The following is a 19,021-nucleotide window of genomic DNA, read 5'->3' as shown; positions in this document are numbered from 1 at the left end:
AAGGCCTTCATTTCGTCGGTCGCCATTAAATTGGTTCGGCTCTACTTTTGATTTTTTTCTTTCTCCCCCTTTTTTTTGGGGGGGGGGGGGGACGAAAAGTGTTACGGCCATGGCCGTAGCAGGCCATAGTGCTTCCGGCACCACTGATCGTGCATGCTGCAGGCCTATACGTGTGCATAATTCCATTATGCCGCGCACTTTACAGATCAAGGGCATATTTATAGGGCTGGGAAGTGTGACATATCTAAATACATATTTATCAGTAAAATAAAAATATAGCCACATACTTTGATAAAATCCTCAATAGACTGCACCCCTTTCACCTTTACATTATCAAAGAGATATTTGTCGATAATAACTTAGCCCAGTTCCCAGGCCTGTTTCTTCCTCATCGACATCAGTCTACAGAAAACCCACCAACAGTAGTCAGTATGTTCAGTTTGATGGTTTTGAACCTTGGAATAGGAGAATAGAATGAGTACGATCTCTTGGATTTAGAGCCCTCAAAATATATTCTGACAAAGCGGCCTGTAATAATGAATTGAATTGTATTGCAAAGTTTCATTCCTGGAAAATGGCTACACTACATGTACTACCAAACGTCTACTAGAAAATGGTTTGCCAAAATCTGGAACACAGAACAAACCGCCAGATGAGAGACCTATCAAAATCTTGATGTGGCTTCCCTTTTTTGACAAAAGAGGGGAATACCTTGGTAACCAATGTATCTTACGTATAAGTAAGGCCGACAACAACTTGTCGTTGTTTATCAGTGGACCTGGTGGCCCTACTCCATTACAATTCAAAATCTCTGTCGTTTATAAATTTTCCTGTCCAACATGTCCCTCTGTGGCACACGCAACTATTATAGATCAATCCTATCACTGGTCCGACATTTTGTTTAAGGAGTGAGTGAGTGCTTGGGGTTTAATGTCGTACTTAACAATTTTTCAGTCATATGATGACGAGGGAATACTTAGAGTGCATGTGATGTGCCTCCAATGTTGCAAGACTGATTTCCACCGCTCTTTTATCTAGTGCTGCTTCACTGAAACGATCTAGCGAAGGCAAGTAAGCTGCCCCGCCCGAGCCATTATACTAATACGGGTCAACCAGTCGTTGCACTATCCCCTTCATGCTGAACACTAAGCGAGGACGTTACCACCACCCCTTTTAAGGTCTTTGGTGTGACCCGACCATGGATTGACCCTGGATTTTGTTTAAGGAGGCCTTCTGTATTGGTGTCTAATATTAAAGGCGTCTAACGAATTTGTGTCATTCCATTAACACCCTCCTCTCGCTTCCCCTCCCCCATCCCTTGTCTTGAACAAATCCTTAATTCATCCCTGTACTTGTCTTGCTGTGAAAACTTATCATTTAAGACATCTTTCGTTATTTTCTTTAGTGTCTTCTAAGTCAGATTGACTGATCCTATTTTGTTTTGTTTTGTTTCTACTTCTATCTGTCACTGATACTCAGTCCAGATCACTGATACTTTGTTGTTCTTGCTTTTATAATCTTATGTTATTTATGTTTATTTTTAATTTTTCTTATTTAACTGATTTTTCGGAGTTACACTACTTGGGCATTACTGTATGTCTTTATTACGGTGCATCGTGATGACTTATAAACAGACGTGTGGATTCTATGACAATGTCATGTCTTCAACGACGTTGTTTATATCTCAACCAATTTCATCATACTCAAGTTCTCAATACTGAATGTCATCGGGTCATTCTCTCAAAATTGAGACCATTGCCTAGAAACTGAAAGTTGTGAAGCGTACATTAGATCTGCTGTATGTATAGGCCTACATCAACACATCCTCATCTTTGTCAGTTACTCTTATCCTGTCTGGTCCTGGGGTGAATACCAGTCTGTGATGCGTGCATAATCCATATAGTACAGGTAATGGGGAGAAACTGTTAGGATCCTACTACAAATATAACTACATGTAGCTGCGTCCATGTAGGCCTAATAGTCATTTTATATCTTGTAGTCTTATGACGTTTAATACTTATAAAGCCAACAGGATATTTCATTGCAGAGTTTGTGAATTCATGTCTTCTGATATGAATGTCCACTTCAAACTAAGCTGTATGGTGACTGCATGCACCTCTACCATATTTATCTATTGTCCTCATATAATGTTTGTTTGCGTACAGGTGTGCATTATTCTTGTTATATTTTGTATTTGTTTTGGTATATACAGACATCAGGCTTAACACTCTTAATTCTCAGTCACAGCATGATAATACCAGACATGACACCCCACCCAGTCACAGTATATACAGACATCAGGCATAACACTCTTAATTCTCAGTCACAGCATGTTAAAACCAGACATGACACCCCACTCAGTCACAGTATATACAGACTTCAGACATGACATTCTTAATTCTCAGTCACAGCATGTTAATACCAGACATGACACCCCACCCAGTCACCGTATATACAGACATCAGGCATAACACTCTTAATTCTCAGTCTCAGCATGTTAATACCAGACATGACACCCCACCCAGTCACCGTATATACAGACATCAGATATGACACTCTTAATTCTCAGTCACAGCATGTTAATACCAGACATGACACCCACTCAGTCACAGTATATACAGACATCAGGCATAACACTCTTAATTCTCAGTCACAGCATGTTAATACCAGACATGACACCCCACCCAGTCACCGTATATACAGACATCAGGCATAACACTCTTAATTCTCAGTCTCAGCATGTTAATACCAGACATGACACCCCACTCAGTCACCGTATATACAGACTTCAGATATGACACTCTTAATTCTCAGTCACAGCATGTTAATACCAGACATGACACCCACTCAGTCACAGTATATACAGACATCAGGCATAACACTCTTAATTCTCAGTCACAGCATGTTAAAACCAGACATGACACCCCACTCAGTCACAGTATATACAGACTTCAGACATGACATTCTTAATTCTCAGTCACAGCATGATAATACCAGACATGACACCCCACTCAGTCACAGTATATACAGACATCAGGCATAACACTCTTAATTCTCAGTCACAGCATGATAATACCAGACATGACACCCCACCCAGTCACAGTATATACAGACATCAGGCATAACACTCTTAATTCTCAGTCACAGCATGTTAATACCAGACATGACACCCCACTCAGTCACAATATATACAGACTTCAGACATGACATTCTTAATTCTCAGTCTCAGCATGATAATACCAGACATGACACCCCACTCAGTCACAGTATATACAGACATCAGGCATAACACTCTTAATTCTCAGTCACAGCATGTTTATACCAGACATGACACCCACTCAGTCACCGTATATACAGACATCAGGCATAACACTCTTAATTCTCAGTCACAGCATGTTAATACCAGACATGACACCCCACTCAGTCACAGTATATACAGACATCAGGCATAACACTCTTAATTCTCAGTCTCAGCATGTTAATACCAGACATGACACCCCACCCAGTCACCGTATATACAGACTTCAGACATGACACTCTTAATTCTCAGTCACAGCATGTTAATACCAGACATGACACCCACTCAGTCACAGTATATACAGACTTCAGACATGACACTCTTAATTCTCAGTCACAGCATGTTAATACCAGACATGACACCCCACCCAGTCACAGTATATACAGACTTCAGACATGACATTCTTAATTCTCAGTCACAGCATGTTAATACCAGACATGACACCCCACCCAGTCACAGTATATACAGACTTCAGACATGACACTCTTAATTCTCAGTCACAGCATGTTAATACCAGACATGACACCCCACTCAGTCACCGTATATACAGACTTCAGACATGACACTCTTAATTCTCAGTCACAGCATGATAATACCAGACATGACACCCCACCCAGTCACCGTATATACAGACTTCAGACATGACACTCTTAATTCTCAGTCACAGCATGTTAATACCAGACATGACACCCCACCCAGTCACAGTATATACAGACTTCAGACATGACACTCTTAATTCTCAGTCACAGCATGTTAATACCAGACATGACACCCCACTCAGTCACAGTATATACAGACTTCAGACATGACACTCTTAATTCTCAGTCACAGCATGTTAATACCAGACATGACACCCCACCCAGTCACCGTATATACAGACTTCAGACATGACACTCTTAATTCTCAGTCACAGCATGTTAATACCAGACATGACACCCCACCCAGTCACAGTATATACAGACTTCAGACATGACACTCTTAATTCTCAGTCACAGCATGTTAATACCAGACATGACACCCCACCCAGTCACAGTATATACAGACTTCAGACATGACACTCTTAATTCTCAGTCACAGCATGTTAATACCAGACATGACACCCCACCCAGTCACAGTATATACAGACTTCAGACATGACACTCTTAATTCTCAGTCACAGCATATATTGATACCAGACATGACACCCCACTCAGTCACAGCCTATACAGACTTCAGACATGACTCAGTCACAGCATATACGGATACGAGACATAACACACTTCCAAGACACAGAATATACGGATACCAGACATGACGCCCTACTCAGTCACACCTGATACTAATTTAAGATATGACACCTTTCCAAGACACAGCATATACTGATTTCACTGATTTCAGTGACTAGTGCTAGACCATCAGTAGTCTGGTGTCAGTAAACTATGACTAGTGGCAGAGAACCAGTAGTGTGTCGTCAGTAAGGTGAGACTAGTGCTAGACCATCGGCAGTCTGGTGTTTGTAAGCTGTGACTAGTGGTAGACTATCAGTAGTGTGGCGTCAGTACCCTGTGACTAGTGGTAGACCATCACTAGTGTGGCGTCAGTAAGCTGTGACTAGTGGTTGATCATCAGTAGTGTGGCGACAGTACCCCTGTGACTAGTGGTTGACCATCAGTAGTGTGGCGTCAGTACCCTGTGACTAGTGGTCGACCATCGCCAGTGTGGCGCCAGTAAGCTGTGACTAGTGGTAGACCATCAGTAGTGTGGCGTCAGTAAGCTGTGACTAGTGGTTGACCACTTGTGGTTTGTCGTCAGTAGGCTGTGGCTAGTGGTAGACCATCAGTAGTGTGGCGTCAGTACCCTGTGACTAGTGGTAGACCATCACTAGTTTGGCGTCAGTACCCTGTGACTACTGGTAGACCATCAGTAGTGTGGCGTCAGTAACCTGTGACTAGTGGTAGACCATCAGTAGTTTGGCGTCAGTACCCTGTGACTACTGGTAGACCATCAGTAGTTTGGCGTCAGTAACTTGTGACTAGTGGTAGACCATCAGTAGTGTGGCGTCAGTACGCTGTGACTACTGGTTGACCATCAGTAGTGTGGCGTCAGTACCCTGTGACTACTGGTAGACCACTTGTAGTTTGGCGTCAGTAAGCGGTGACTAGTGGTAGACCACTTATGGTTTGTCGTCAGTAGGCTGTGGCTAGTGGTAGACCATCACTAGTTTGGCGTCAGTACCCTGTGACTACTGGTAGACCATCACTAGTGTGGCGTCAGTACCCTGTGACTAGTGGTAGGCCATCAGTAGTGTGGCGTCAGTACCCTGTAACTACTGGTAGACCATCAGTAGTGTGGCGTCAGTACCCTGTGACTAGTGGTAGACCACTTGTAGTTTGGCGCCAGTAAGCGGTGACTAGTGGTAGAACACCATCAGTAGTTTGGCGTCAGTAACCTGTTACTAGTGGTTGACTATCAGTAGTGTGGCGTCAGTACCCTGTGACTAGCGGTTGACTATCAGTAGTGTGGCGTCAGTACCCTGTGACTAGTGGTTGACTATCAGTAGTAGTGTGGCGTCAGTAAGCTGTGACTAGTGGTTGACCATCAGTAGTGTGGCGTCAGTACCCTGTGACTAGTGGTTGACTATCAGTAGTGTGGCGTCAGTAAGCTTTGACTGGCGTAACTTCATGTTTACGGGAACATTACCAAGGGGTTATTGTGTAATCCGAGCAGGACTAGCCACTCCACCTGGGGGTGCCAGACTTGGTAACAATACCTTGCGGTGGTGTCCCTTGCGTTTCCGGCATCCTTGTGCTTTGCTGTCTCTGAGCTCAATCTGACCCAACAGGTGTGTTTACTAATTATTTACTCTTGGCAATGTCTTTCTAGAGCTTTCAAGGGAAAGGAAGTAATAAATGTCAGACAACAGACCATGGAAAACAAGTCCCACGAATATGATACAATATGACTAGATGAGAAATGTGTTTGGGAGATGAGCGGACAACAGCTCATTTACATTGGTCGGGCCAACCGACGAGCGACCGGAAACTGATACCCGTGTATGTTGCCTGATTAATGAATGTTCTTACGATATTTAATTGATGAAGACGACAGAGTTAACAATACTAGCAGTAAAGCAAAATAGTATCCCCTAAATTTTCAGACAAAAGCACCAGCTGGCCTATCAATATCATTAGCATTTGTGCAAGAACGCAAAGATACCAAATGTCCCCATGGCCGTGATTGTCTGTGCATGTGATATCGGAAGCATGGCGACTGGCACACTCAAACTGATGTACATCTTCTCTACGCTGTTCAGTTATGTGTCATGGGGATCAATCAGTGAGGGAAAACCTATAATTGGTAAGTGAAATGAAATTTGTAATTTCCGCAGGATGTGTTTATCAAGTGACCAAGTACTTGCGAAAAAAATCTTAAGATTTGAAAGATATATATATGTACATATTAATGTCTAAACCTTTCGCTTTTCTATTTCCTTGTCCCATTTTGTAGGCGTGCTGTACAGTGGTAGCACTAGGTCATGTTTGTCTGACCTATTCCAGGCCGTGGACGGCCCAAGATCAGAGGTTCTGCGGAGGGAGGTGAACCATTCCAGTTCAGTGCTGGTTAACAGGGATGGTGAGCTTTTGTTCGTGTTAAGAATAGATGAACTATAAAAGAATACACGGGCCTATTCAACGTAGAGAAACATAGCTGTTTTCAAAACAGATGGAACCTCCTGAAAATGTTTGAAGAGGCCTGTGAGCTACAGAGCTACACAGGTCACGACAGCGAACACGTTTTGATCGTAGATAAAAAGTTTGATTTTATTTCAACAAATTGATGCTATGTCGTTTGTCTGTCCATTTTGTGTTACATTAACAGTTGGAAATAATAAATGCTTGTCTACAGAACATCAGGCTATAAATTATACTGAACTAAGGAACGTTTCTGCAAGGACGTTAATTCATTAGTTCAAATTCTTTGTCCATAATATGTCTCCAGACCTACAGGATCAAATGAAAACAGATTTGATGAAAAATTCCTTTAACATGGCTTTAGTGACCTATTAGATATTGGTGTCTGTGTTTAGGTTTCTTCCATCGGTGCTATTAACATTCTTATCCTTATTTCAACAAGGATTTTACTCAACAGATTTTCTTTCATGCCTTTTCCTCTGTGTGATTTCATTTTGCTGGACAAGGCATTTTGCTTGCCTTGGAAACTGTTTCTAAATATGATAAATTTTCTGAACATTTTCATCAGTCTTGCATGTCTGCCACGCTTCTTGCTATTTATCATGTTGTTCACAGTATGTGATCTTGTGGATGTGGGTGTCCGGGGCCTAATCACAGTCCTCCCTCACACACAACAGACGATGGTCATCTCACAGGCTGAGGCTCTCCACCTTCCCAACTTGGTGATTGACCTGCGGCCTTTCAGGTCACCACAGAGGAAAGACTTCTCTGTCCAGCTTAATCCATCACCCACTATCAACAGTCACATGATTAAAGACATCCTGTCTGCTGTCGGCTGGACAACAGCCACTCTCATCTTTGACGACGTTATTGGTGGGCCGTTAATGCATGGTTACAATTAAATGATAACAAAGACATGTTTTATTTGATATTTAAAAAATCACGTATTTTTCGGCGCTATGCTTCATATTTGCTCTCAAGAGAATTGTAAAGTTTAAGAAATCTAGAGCGTAGGTGTTTGATAGAACATTCTTGATATATGCACTAGTTGTAGTAGTAACAACTTCACTGAAGTCGTCACATAAGCAATGAACACAGCGTATAGATTGATTGATTGATTGATTGATTGATTGATTGATTGATTGATTGATTTTTAAAGCCGCACTCACTTAAGGTGTGTTCACTTATATGAAGGATTTCGGATTTATATGTGGAGATAACTTGAGGGTAAATCAACGACCTGCACCATGCAGCTGCGCGGAGTATAGAGGACAGGTCAACAAATATAAATTGAACACAGAAATTTTCATTGGAATTACTCGATTCCTGATCTGACTGATATACATAGTATTTTGTTCTATTTTTGTCTTGACAGATTTTACACAGAGTGAAAACTTACGGCGGGAATTGCAGACAAAGCTAATACGCGTGCGCACTTTCTTACTCAAAGTTACCTCAGGAAACTTCATCCGGCTCAGCCCGCCTTCCAGATCCTTCCCAAGACCGGATCGGCAACTAGTTTACTTTGGACGGGGATATATTTGGAGGAAGTTTGTGATGCAGGTAGTTTCATTCGACATCAAATAATCCAGTGTTTTACATAAGTAAAACTCAAAAGTACCATCGACAAAATATTCTTCCGCATCTGCCATGAGTGCTGATAGATGCTAGCTACTGACATGTTGAACTAGCAACACGTGAAATCCTCCACATCTGCTAGTAGGATTTTTCAACAGTTCATCAATAATTCATACAGTTCTTACACACGTTGATTTCGTCTTGGATTTATACATGTATTGTACTGGCGATTTGGAAAGAAAAGTAGCTTGGGTGGCGCATTAGCTATTGAATTTCAGGATCGCTCCGTACAGAGGACTAATTTCCCCCTACTGCTCTTCTCTTAAGATATCTTCTGCAACATCGGTGTTGTTTAGTGGAGATAACGCCATGAAAACTACGTTGCGCATTCTACCATTTTAAAACGTTTTCCTTAGTTTTGATTAAAAAGAAATTGATAATCGAAATTCATCGGTATGTCTTTGAATTTTGTGTACAAGATTCCCTCGTCATGCAGACTTTCGTTCATTCATGTCGCCTACAAAAACCCGGACATCTTTCCACCCATTATGCATCAGCGATGAGCATCAGATGTCGTGAATATTTATAGCTATCACAGTCAGACGTATCTTTATGTGTGCAGAGTATGGATCTTCTGAGTGATAGTTGCTTCTGGATCGTGATCTCGGATGTGACGTCACAGGAAGCCCTGGCGACGCTGGAGGCGAATGTACACGCTAATGTAGTGTTTGTAAGGGAGAAGTGGAGAGGCTGTATGGAAGAACAGGAAGAATCTGGGCACAAGATGACGCGCAACTCAAACAGGTCGACTGTAAGTGGTAGAAGTAGTGGTAGTAACATTAATTTCCTCTTACAGAATGGGTGGGAAAGGCTATCCGGTCGTCATGTTATTTAGATTTATTAGATTAATATTAGATTGTTAGGTTTATTTTCCACTTATATAATGGCGGTCAGCTTTGTGTTTGTTGGAAATCAGGGGTGCACGGAATAAACCATCGACCCTGGTAAGGTTCTGGCGAATCTTTCTACGCGTGATGTACAAGTCAACGGGCTTTGTTAACAGCTTGCTGTCGCCAGGGTCCCATGTTAACAGCTTGCTGTCACCATTGTTCCATGTACAATGAGAGCAGGGAAATGCACAAACTCCCTGTCTAAGGTCAGGATTGAGCTCACACCTCATATGTCCCAGGGACGGAAAGGGAACCATGTTAACCACCCTGCCATGGCACCATTTCCTGTGGATACTAGAAAAAACCAGAAGTTCATCACCTATAAGTGGGCAACTTCCCTAGCTAGTTTCCACGGAACAGTACACATGTTACGTCATCTGTAGAAGCTCTCGCCACCTGGTGGAGAAATATGCCAAACTCTTGGGTGAAAATTGTGAAATGAATCATGGGAAATCTAATTGTAAACGGCTGTTACAAGAATTGACCACACCTTGAAACTGAAACTCCGTATTTAAAAACTACGATTTCGCTGATCGTTGTTGCAATTAAGAAGTCTACTTCAACCCAACTGCGTTTGAAACCCATCATGCATCAGCCGTTTCTCAAACGTTTGCTGCGCAGTGGAGAGAAAGAAAATACATGGGTGCGCAGATACGTCATATAAAGTGTTAGAGATCGAAGAAAAGTGTAAAGTGCTGTGGAGACTAGCTATAGAGGAATTGCATACTTCTAGGTAATGGACTTCTGATAAAACATATCTCCATGTTTCAGGTATTGGACAGACTGTTGATAGATTCCATCAAGTTGTTCTCCAGTGCAGTGACAAGGGACAGCAACCACCAGGGAGCGTGTTCTGTGTTCCACCCAAATCCTCTGGTCAATTCTCATCATCTGCAGAACATACTGGTAAGCATCCTTAAGTTTCTGATAGTCATTTGCGATTATCTCTTGGCTTTGTTTGCTCAAATATTATCGACTTGGTGTTAAGCTATAATCATTCATCCATCCATCCATTCAATTCACTGGCTCGTCCTAATAATACCAATAAAATGATGTTTATGTTTGCAGGCAGATCTATCAGTGCTGCCCGGTAGAGGAGAGACAATTACCAGGGAGTATGACATCTGTAGCTCTATTCACAAAGACACGGTGACAATAGTTCGCAGCGGGGAGTGGAGTGTAACACACGGCCTGGTGACTCACAAGAGAAACCTCTTCCTGAACACCTTCCACGACTTTGGCACGGAGGCCATTCGAGTGGCAGCCCATCATGAGGTGAAAGAATAAGAATCTGTAATCACAAAACAATAAAGCCTAAAATGACATTTGTGATCAAAATGTCCGTAACTTGTAAGTCAAACACACAGACACAAGTGATTCCAACCGAAAACCTATACAAACCAGCAGTTCATGGCTTCGGTTACAAGAAACCTCGCACTTCTTGGCTTCTTTACTTGTGGTTTTACCTTTACCTTTGACCTTGTTTGTTTTGGGGTTGATTGTTGATTCAGAGTGAGCCATTTTCGGTCCGAGTCATTGAAGACGGGCGAACCTTTTACGCTGGCTTCTGTGTGAACATTTTAGACGAACTGGCAGAGCGAATGGGATTCAAGTAAGTGCCAAGTTAAGTAAGGTCCATCTTTCATAAAAGTTATCCTTTACTCGACTTGAACCCAGTCTCAAATCTCTGAATATTATTGTCGGATGATATGTACTCCATAGTGGACAGTTAATATCCGAATATTGTGCCGTATTGTTCTTGTTGCTGACGCATATTCTGTTTCTAGGTCATGTTATTAACAAAATCAATCGTGTATAAAAAAGCTGAATCAATGTATTAATTAATAAATTATGTACATTACCCTTAACTTATTTTGGGGAAATCCATCAAAGGATACAATCCTTCTGCTACCAGTTATACCATAGTAGAACCCCCAGATGGACAGTATGGCGCCCCAGACGAAAATGGGACGTGGAATGGCATGGTGGGCATGGTGTACAGAGGGGTAAGGAGAATTCATGTTACATGCCGTTAACATAGGGGTAAGGAGAATTTATGTTACATGGTATACAGAGGGGTGAGCAGAATTCCAGTTTCCTCTCCGGCCGTACGTGAGAAGGTCTGTGAGCAACCTGCGGATGGTCGTGGGTTTCCTCCGGGCTCTGCCCGGTTTCCACCCACCATAATGCTGGCCGCCGTCGTATAAGTGAAATATTCTTGAGTACGGCGTAAAACACCAATCAAAAAAAAAAAAAAAAAAAAAAAAAGAATTCCAGTTACATGGTGTGCAGAGGTATCGGTAGAATTCATGGTGCATGACGTACAGAGAGGTAAGAAGAATTTATGTTGTGCAGATGTACAAATTTGTTTGCAGAATTCATTTCACATGGTGTACAGAGGTGTAAAGATAACTGATGTATTTATTTATTTGATTGGTGTTTTACGCCGTACTCAAGAATATTTCACTTATACGACGGCCGCCAATATTATGGTGGGAGGAAACCGGACACAGCCCGGGGGAAACTCACGACCATCCGCAGGTTGCTGGAGGAATTTCCCACATACGGGGAGGAAGCCAACATGAGCTGGCATTGAACTCACAGGCTCCTGATAACTGATGTAAAATGGTGTACTCAGTAGTATTGTATCAATGCAGCTTAGGAACTTGGCCTATTCTGCCCTATTTTCATTTCACTTTTCGATTTCGATAAGTCTGTACGACAAGTCACATCGCGTGTATGCGGATTAAGGACAACTGATATTATACATGGTGTACATAGTTGTATGGCCAATTCATGTTTCATGGTGTTCAGGGAGGTCAAAAGAACTAATATTTCATGGTGTATAGTAGGATAAGGAGAATTCATGTTAAATGGCCTTCTTGTCATATGTATCATGAACGTAGTTAACGGAGTAGGCACCCTTTTGCTGATAAACTGATAAAGCTCATCTAGCCATATTAGCTTCAATAGAACATGCAATAAAATGGAGGAAAGATTTTTGTGGGATCATAAAAAGAGGACCACAAATATTTTATAATTCTTTTCAACCGTTATCAAAGGAAATAATGTTCTCTTCCAGCGTTGCCAATTGGATAGTTTTGCACTTAATAACCATCATTCGATGTGGACTTTCTGTCTGAAATATTTCAACAACATTGAAAACAGATTATATCTCTTCATATTTAGCCTTGTTTCAGAACTGTTTTGTATGGAATATGTGTATTTTGGGAGTAGAACCAGAGGATAACATTATATATGGGACTGAAGATACTGGCTGAATACAAATGTCATACGGGTATAAAATCAACTAACAGAGCTGAATTATTTACGTTGCATACACATGGAATCAGTGTCTCCAATCATGTCAACTGGCAATTCACATAACGAAACAGTCTATTTTATCAGACCGTAAAGTATAGGCGAAGAATCCACATTAGAATTAAGCTAGATTGTCAGTCGGTAAAACACAAGATATGCATAATTTTAAGGGAAGATCTCTGAAACACATACATAATGTTAACGGAAGATAGTTACCTGGATGTAGAATTAGTTAGCAAATGTCAGTAATGTCGGAGAGACATAGGCCTGTATATGCAATAACCGATGTGTCAAGACAAATACACAGTCCGCACTTTATACGTAAGCATTTGCTGATTTGTATTTCTGTTATACAGTGTCTTAATGAGAAGCAAAAATGTATGAACAGATCTCAGTTTCATTTTCGTTACAACCGTTCTTGGCTCACGGATGGTCCCTAATGCCCTCTATCGGATGTTCCTCATGAGTTGTGTGAGGTGGCATGTTTGTCTCTTCCCCTAAACTTAATCCTGTATGTTGTGTGAGGTAGCATATTTGTCTCTTCCCCTAATCTTAATCCTGTATGTTGTGTGAGGTAGCATATTTGTCTCTTCCCCTAAACTTAATCCTGTATGTTGTGTGAGGTAGCATGTTTGTCTCTTCTCCTAAACTTAATCCTGTATGTTGTGTGAGGTAGCATGTTTGTCTCTTCCCCTAAACTTAATCCTGTATGTTGTGTGAGGTAACATATTTGTCTCTTCCCCTAATCTTAATCCGGTACATCTCTATCTGATGTTCCCCATGAGTTGTGTGAAGTAGCATGTTTGTCTCTTCCCCTAAATTTAATCCTGTATGTTGTGTGAGGTAACATATTTGTCTCTTCCCCTAATCTTAATCCTGTACATCTCTATCGGATGTTCCTCATGAGTTGTGTGAGGTGGCATATTTGTCTCTTCTCCTAATCTTAATCCTGTATGTTGTGTGAGGTGGCATGTTTGTCTCTTCCCCTAAACTTAATCCTGTATGTTGTGTGAGGTGGCATGTTTGTCTCTTCCCCTAATCTTAATCCGGTACATCTCTATCGGATGTTCGTCATGAGTTGTGTGAGGTGGCACGTTTGTCTCTTCTCCTAATCTTAATCCTGTATGTTGTGTGAGGTAGCATGTTTGTCTCTTCCCCTAATCTTAATCCTGTACATCTCAATCTGATGTTCCCCATGAGTTGTGTGAGGTGGCATGTTTGTCTCTTCCCCTAATCTTAATCCTGTATGTTGTGTGAGGTAGCATATTTGTCTCTTAATCTTAATCCAGTACATAACCGCCATGTGCATTTTCCCATCCTCATCGATTCTCTTTTGTTGAGTTTTCAGGAAGCGGAAATAGCAATTGGTCCTTTCATCATTACTCCGGTGAAAAAACAGGTGGTGGACTTAACCATTCCCTTTTCAGAGGCAAGCACCGGTATCATGACTCTCGCCCCCGGCTACGAGGCCAGCAAGAGTTTATTCAAGACATTGAAACCTTTCTCCGCACCGGTGTGGATCTGTGTTCTCTTTTCTGTTATTATCGCCGGTGGTGCCTCATTTCTTGTCAACCGATTTACGCCATTCCAGAGGAAGCCAGAAGCGTGTCTATCTCAAGCAAAGTATGAGTCTAGCCTTGAGGATAATATGTGGATGGTGTACAGCTCTGTCACGGAGCAAGGTAAGCAGAGCCAAGTTAATTAGACCTTCACCATCAAGATCAAGTGAAACACTGACCCATGGCGCTCGCTGTCAAGGCAGCGTTCAAGAAAACCTGGGTAAAAACTGGAATATTCGGGGTTTGTTTTGTGAGCGAAATGTTGTCTGCAGCAGCGTTTCATTTCAGCGTCTCTCGTTTGATTTATTCATTTGACTGGTGATTATTACGCCGTACTCAAGAATATTTCACTGACGACGGTGAGCAGCATTATTATGGGACCCCTCTTTTGACACTCTCCCAAAGAACGACCGATATAGTTGATCTAAGTTTTAGCATTTTCCCTTCATCTATAAACAGCCCCTGGACAACGCCAGAAGGAATGTTGTAGAGCTCGTTTGTGTAGTTTGAGGAGAACTTCAGCGGTCTCAAACCATGTTTGTTTTTTTGTCGGAATAATTGGAAGTTGCCCTGTTATTCAGCGAGCGCGACGTTATCGGTTCTACCGACGTTGGTGACATCTGCACAGGTTCTACCGTCGTTATCGATGACGTCTGTACCGGTTCTACTAGCTCCGTGCTAATTTCCATATGTGTAAACAATCTATCCAACAACAAAAACTTTTTCGCCTTTTTCACAATTACACTACAGTAACATTTAGTTCACATTTCTGACAAACGTGCGTGACGAAAAACATCTATCACCGCCGTCGGCTTTTTTCATGTTCTTCAGGCAACAAGGCTTGCGAACTTTAATATGTGGAAACAAAGAAACAGTTTGTGATGTCCGTCTCTGTGGGTAAAAATCCGCCTATTATAAAAATTTATAAGACTGCCGTAAATTTCCATAAGTTTAACCGAAATTTTATTTTCAGAAAATCAAAACGTTTTGATTTTATAATCCTTACATTTTGCTTCTTGAGATAAAAAGTGTCAATGAAATGGTAAATTAGTTCTCTATCCGGTCATATGGTGTTGTACACTATAACCATCAGTTTGCTGATTGTGTAGGTGGTGTTCACTAGGTCGGTGTCTGGTTGCATTCTCCTCATTTGTAGGTCTTCACCACACGTCAGAAGCAGTGTCCGTTCGATGTCTTGTAGGTGAAGACGCTAGAAGCGGTGTCGGGTCGGGTTGCATTCTCCTCATTTGTAGGTGAAGACGCTAGAAGCGGTGTCGGGTCGGGTCGTGTTGCATTCTCCTCATTTGTAGGTGAAGACGCTAGAAGCGGTGTCTGGTTGGTGTGTGATTGCATTTTCCTCATTTGTAGGTGTTTACTACACGCCAGACGCGGTGTCAGGTCGGTGCCTCATTGCATTCTGGTGGCTTTTTACCATCCTCTTGGTTTCCGCCTACACCGCCAACCTGGCCGCTATTCTGACCATACCTTTCTCACCTCCGGTGCCAATAAACTCCCTGGAGGAATTGGTAGCTCAGGACGAGATTCAGCCCATAGTCTGGAGTGAAAGCTACACAGAAACCATGTTTAAGGTGAGCTTGACCGCTTGAGTGGCCTAATGGTTAGAGCATTCGCTTCGAAGTCGGGAGGCCTGGGCGGACCTTGGATCAAATCCGGGTCTGGTTATGCAAAAAACTTCCTTGGGGGCAGCACTTTGGCTGCATGGACTCGACCTGCCACAAAAAGACACCTTATCTATACACATGCGTAATGACTCCTCGTGTGTAATTATGTTTATGGTGGTGAATATATGGATTTGATATGTGATCAGTTCTAACGCAATCTGAGATAGTCTGTTTTTACTATTACTGGTAGTTACGAGTTTTTAATAATTTAAAAGTTATTGTATATAGGACCATTGAAAAACAAGGCGCACTAGAAGAGCTTTGTTCTGAGTCCGGATTGTAAAATTAAAGCCAAATTTAAAAAGTGAATACCTGTCGCAATATATGCAGACATGACTATGTAAGCTCCTTGTGAATATCATGTAAAATCGTGCAAATGGTTCACCATTATATGGTTTTCATCTTGGAAACATTGCCTATTCCTTGTGTAAAGGGGTAATTCTTTTTATAGCATTTCACGTAGCATGAAAAGCGCTACAATTCAAGGCTGTACATTTTGTGCCATTTTAATTTATACAGGAGTCCAAATCCGAGTTATTCATGGAAGTTTGGGACCGATTGCAGAGTTCTCCAGGACTTTCAACTGACAATGAAAGCAAACAATTGCTAAATACTGGAAAGTATGCATTTATGTCTAATAAAGGGTATATGGAATACCATGCCGCGAAGAGCTGCGGCGTTTACTCCATAGCTACAGCAAGTTATAACACGGCGTGGGAGGCGTTTGTCATTCCACAGGGAGCGCCCTACGCCAGAATCATCAACTACCAGTAAGTATATATCCAGTGCTGACAACGGCGCCTGTTCCATAGCTACATCGTAAGGCGTTTGTCATTCCACAGGGAGCGCCCTAGGCTAGAATCATCAACTACCAGTAAGTATATATCCAGTGCTGACAACGGTGCCTGTTCCATAGCTACATCGTAAGGCATTTGTCATTCCACAGGGAGCGCCCTACACTAGAATCATCAACTACCAGTAAGTATGTATCCAGTGCTGCGAAGAAGCCTGTTACATAGCTACATCGTAAGGCATTTGTCATTCCACAGGGAGCGCCCTACGCCAGAATCATCAACTACCAGTAAGTATGTATCCAGTGCTGCGAAGGTGCCTGTTACATAGCTATATCGTAAGGCATTTGTCATTCCACAGGGAGCGCCCTACGCCAGAATCATCAACTACCAGTAAGTATGTATCCAGTGCTGCGAAGGTGCCTGTTACATAGCTAGATCGTAAAGCATTTGTCATTCCACAGGGAACGCCCTACGCCAGAATCATCAACTACCAGTAAGTATATATCCAGTGCTGACAACGGTGCCTGTTCCATAGCTACATCGTAAGGCATTTGTCATTCCACAGGGAGCGCCCTACGCCAGAATCATCAACTACCAGTAAGTATATATCCCTGCTGACAAAGGCGCCTGTTCCATAGCTACAACGTAAGGCATTTGTCATTCCACAGGGAGCGCCCTAGGCTAGAATCATCAACTACCAGTAAGTATGTATCCAGTGCTGACAAAGGTGCCTGTTCTATAGGTACATCGTAAAGCATTTGTCATTCCACAGGGAGCGCCCTAGGCTAGAATCATCAACTACCAGTAAGTATGTATCCAGTGCTGCAAAGGTGCCTGTTCCTTAGCTATATCGTAAAGAATTTGTCATTCCACAGGGAGCGCCCTACGCCAGAATCATCAACTACCAGTAAGTATATATCCCTGCTGACAAAGGTGCCTGTTCCATAGCTATATCGTAAAGCATTTGTCATTCCACAGGGAGCACCCTACGCCAGAATCATCAACTACCAGTATATATCCAGTGCTGACAACGGTGCCTGTTCCATAGCTATATCGTAAGGCATTTGTCATTCAAAAGGGAACGCCCTAGGCCAGAATCATCAACTAGTATATATCCAGAACAGATAAAGTGCCTACAGGACCGGACCCGTTAGCACAGTTGGTAGAGCGTCCGCTTCGGGAGGGCTAGATCCAGGGTCAATCCTGGATCGAGTCACACCTCATACCTTAAAAGAAGAAGTTGTAACAGCTCATACCTTAAAAGAAGAAGTTGTAACATTCTCGCTTGGTGTTCAGCATGAAGGGATAGTGCAACGGTTGACTTGTATCAGTATAATTGCTCGGGCGGGGCGGCTTCAGTAAGGCGTCCCAGTGAAGCAACACTAAATAAAAGAGCGGTGAAAATCTGTCCTCCTGCAACAAGGAGGCACATTACATGCACTTTGAAGACTCCTTTGTTGTCATATAACTGAAAAATTATTAAGTAACGTTAAACGTCAAGCACTCCCTCACTCCTTACCGAGAGCTAGTCCTATAAACGAAAAGGGCGTTTGTCATTCCCTAAGCCAGATTAATCAACTATCAGTAAGTATATATCCAGAATACTTATTTACGTTTGTCATTCCACAGCGACATTCATCAACTTCTTGGTCTTGGAAGTTAATGATGTTTCACGGTAAGGTGTGTAGAAATTCATTGTAGGTGCAGAAATCTGGTATAACTTATCACGCTTCCAGACTTCGGTGTATAGCATGGAAGCCCAGTTCGTATCCACAGTTTAGTTTCGCAAAACACAGATGTTCGCTGGCAGCACTCCTTCAAGCTGTATTTGGTATTTATTGGTGGAGCATAAACTTGGAATTCCTCTTCTGTGGACTTCGCTGTAAAGGGTTCTCCCACTGTATAGTCACAGATTTATGCTGCAACACTGGATTTATTTATTTTATTGGTGTTTTACGCCGTACTCAAGGATGTGTCACGGCAGCCAGCATTATGGTGGGAGGGAAGCGGGCAGAGCCCCCCAGAGGTGGGGGGGGGGACCCATGAACATCCGCAGATTGCTGGAAGACCTTTCCACTACGGCCGAAGAGGAAGCCAACGTAAGCTGGACTTGAACTCACAGTGACCGCATTGGTGGGAGGCTCGTGGTTCATTGCGCCGTGTTGGCA

General features: G+C 42.4%; 1 protein-coding gene across 1 annotated transcript; it reads left to right on the top strand.

Moving 5' to 3' along the window:
* Positions 1-6,540: 6,540 nt before the first annotated feature.
* Positions 6,541-17,912, top strand: LOC135461919 (glutamate receptor-like). The gene is made up of 12 exons (XM_064739204.1): positions 6,541-6,634; positions 6,785-6,910; positions 7,585-7,842; positions 8,345-8,532; positions 9,170-9,358; positions 10,269-10,403; positions 10,566-10,772; positions 11,009-11,109; positions 11,413-11,503; positions 14,167-14,500; positions 15,746-15,966; positions 17,832-17,912. The coding sequence occupies exons 1-12, from the start codon at positions 6,541-6,543 to the stop codon at positions 17,910-17,912; spliced, it is 2,025 nt and encodes a 674-aa protein (XP_064595274.1).
* The last annotated feature ends 1,109 nt before the right edge of the window (positions 17,913-19,021 follow it).

Source organism: Liolophura sinensis, chromosome 1 (genome assembly GCF_032854445.1).
Source record: "Liolophura sinensis isolate JHLJ2023 chromosome 1, CUHK_Ljap_v2, whole genome shotgun sequence".
Lineage (NCBI taxonomy): Eukaryota > Metazoa > Mollusca > Polyplacophora > Chitonida > Chitonidae > Liolophura > Liolophura sinensis.
The sequence above is the reverse complement of the archived record's forward strand: the minus strand, read 5'-3'. Positions and strand labels throughout refer to the sequence as shown.